Source organism: Myotis daubentonii, chromosome 10 (assembly GCF_963259705.1).
Source record: "Myotis daubentonii chromosome 10, mMyoDau2.1, whole genome shotgun sequence".
Taxonomy (NCBI): Eukaryota; Metazoa; Chordata; class Mammalia; order Chiroptera; family Vespertilionidae; genus Myotis; species Myotis daubentonii.
The window spans coordinates 33,497,434-33,500,459 of NC_081849.1; the positions used below are offsets into that span (position 1 = coordinate 33,497,434).

Sequence of the window (3,026 nt, forward strand, 5' to 3'; positions counted from 1 at the left end):
CTCCCTTCTCTGTGTGACACTGGACACGACTCTATTTGCATGTTGGCAACAAGCACCTGAGTTTAGATCACAGATCCATGTCATCTGTGAAGAGGACAGACTAACCCGAAAGGGCCAGCGAGGGTTCCATAAACTATGCTCTACAGCAGCCTAAACTGAGAAAAGAAAAGAGACAGGTTCAGTGAAGCAGCAGGTAGAGGCAACAGGTTCACAGGGAGAAATTTCAAATCAGCAAGGAGCTTGTACAGCAGCAGAAAGAACAAAGATCAGGTCTGCCTAGTAGCTGGAATGTCAGGACTCGCCAAGTGGGTGTTTCTGTTTCTTTCTGTCACTCAGTTCCTTCTGGGAATGCTGGGGAATGGCTTCATTGTGCTGGTCAATGGCAGCAGCTGGGTCAAGAGCAAGAGAATCTCTTTGTGTGACTTCATCATCACTAGCCTGGCTCTCTCCCGGATTGTTCAGCTGTGGATTCTTTCTTCTGATTTTGTAATAATGATATTCTTTTCCAAACTATTAAATAATGAGGTATTCATTCACGTTACTGATATTTTCTGGACAATTACAAACCATCTGAGCATTTGGCTTGCCACCTGTCTCGGTGTCTTCTACTGCCTGAAAATTGCCGATTTCTCCCACCCCACATTCCTCTGGCTCAAGTGGAGAGTTGCCAGAGTGGTCGTATGGATGCTGTTGTGTGGGCTGCTCTTATCGTGTAGTAATGCCATGTCTCTGATTCCTCAGTTTAAGATGTATTATGTTCTCCGTGGAGCTGATGACTCAGGGAATGTGACTGAGCACTTTAGAGAGCTAAAGAATGAATATGAGGTGATCCATGTTCTTGGGACACTGTGGAACCTCCTTCCCCTAATTGTGTGTTTGGCCTCCTACATCCTGCTCATCCTCTCCCTGGGGAGGCACACGCGGCAGATGCAGCAGAACAGAACCAGCCCCAGCGATCCAAGCACCGAGGCCCACAAGAGGGCCATCAAAATGGTCCTCTCCTTCCTCTTTCTCCTCCTGCTTTACGTTCTTGCCTATTTACTCACATCATCCCATTATTTCCTATCAGGAACTGTGTTGACTAAGATGATTACAGAACTAACTGCAATGTTTTATCCTGCCTGCCACTCATTTATTCTCATTCTGGGAAACAGTAAGCTGAAGCAGACATTTGTGGAGCTGCTCTGGTGTAAGTCTGGTCATCTGAAGCCTGGATCCAAAGAACGCTTTTCCCCATAGAATGACAAAAGGACACTTCACTTGCCCCTCTTTGCATGGTTGTTTTGGAGACCATAAAACAGTCTTTGGAAAATGTCAATATATTAAGAGCACTGTCACTATGTAGTCATAGAGTTCTATTTTAATAACTATGAGCTCAACGTAGTCAGCTGATATCAAGCTTTAAGATAAAGTTTATACTGACAATGATAAGCTCTTGTAAGTAAAACAGTGTAGTGGACTTGAGGGAAAGAGCAAAAGCATTGCAGTCCCACAGACTTTGGTTTGAATTCTGGTTCTGTCCATTTTCCAAGACTTTTGTCCTTAAGTGAGCTACTTTAATCACCTGTCTGGTCCTCTCATCCCTCATTTAAAATGTGGACTGTGAGATCACCTCACAGAGTCTTAAAGATGCATGAGACCATGTGTGCCAGCATTTCAGCACAGTATATGGTATAAAGTGCTCAACAGGTGAAGCTCTCATTGTAACTAACCGTGAACTGTGCAGCAGTTGCCACAAGTTACCAGTTTCCACAAATTCACTGTGTGATGAACAATGCTGAGGAATGACAAGACCCTTGGATCCTGTTTCCAATCCAGTCTTCCAGTGGTGAAGTCATTTTCCTTCCATTGCAATTGTCCTTGCATTCCTTTGCCATTTTGCTAAAGTATAATTTCAAGTACTTTCTGTTATTTTTTAGATTGAGCAAAAGTCCAAGCATTTTTAAAATGACCCCAGATGGACATCTGCTTTTAAATTTTCAGAGTTTTGTTGGAAAATAATATAAGTAGTTTTTATAAGTTTAATCACATTTATTTTAATACAATTACATAGAAATTGATTTACTTCCTATCACTGAACAGTGGCTACAGGTCAATGAGAATATTATTGCTTAAGATCACGAAGAATTATCCAACTTGTGAACATACCCAGGACACATGGCAATCCTGAATCAGGATTTTATCACTAATGGGGCTCTCCCAGGTGAAGCTATCAGAATGTGGACCCTGAGAGCCTGGGTTCATATCCTGACCCTTAGGAACAAGGTGACTTCAGGGAAGTTCCTTAATCTCTATTTCACTTTTCTTGTTTATAAAATGGGAATGGTATTGTTGGTAGAATTGTTGTGGAAGGAATGAATGAGTCAACAACATGAAAAATGCTTCGAGTCCTACATGGAGTAAAAATACTTCATAAATATTGCTATTGTTATTGTTCTTATTCTGTTGTATTTTGACATAGCATGAAGGATCACCACACTACTTGCATTTGGTCATATGTAACCAGAAATCAATTTTAGGATGGTTCTGGGATTTATATATTCATTTCTAAAATTACGGAATAAAATGTCGTTTGATCTGTTTGCTTTCAAATTAATGCTTGCCTCTTGAAGCTGCTGGGAAACATTATAATTCCAACATAACTTAAAATTCTCTTTGAAAAAGGCATCTGTTGAAACTTAAAAGAATGATTTCATATTCATTCCCAGTTTACCAAAATGGATTCTGAAACAGGTCTTTCTGTAATTGGTAAAAATCTGTGCTTCTCTTCAGCACAGGGCAGTTTAGCAGAGGAGATCCATGCTGTCTGGATTGGCACCTGCTTTTCACCCTGACCCACCCCCTGCTCTCGGTTTCATCCTTACCCACTCTTGATCACTTGTTGCTATTTTCTGTCACTTTGACAACTTCTCTGCCTAGCTCTGACCTTCTGGTTCTTTGCCCTTCCCAGAATTCCTGATTCTGCCTTCTGCCTCAGGCATGGGATTTTCCTCTCTTTTCATGGAACATGACATTTTCCTGGAGAT

General features: G+C 41.4%; 1 protein-coding gene across 1 annotated transcript; it reads left to right on the forward strand.

Moving 5' to 3' along the window:
* Positions 1-285: 285 nt before the first annotated feature.
* On the forward strand, positions 286-1,239 carry TAS2R3 (taste 2 receptor member 3). Its single transcript, XM_059656117.1, has one exon. It carries the CDS (start codon positions 289-291, stop codon positions 1,237-1,239), a length of 951 nt encoding a protein of 316 aa, XP_059512100.1. The 5' UTR covers positions 286-288.
* The last annotated feature ends 1,787 nt before the right edge of the window (positions 1,240-3,026 follow it).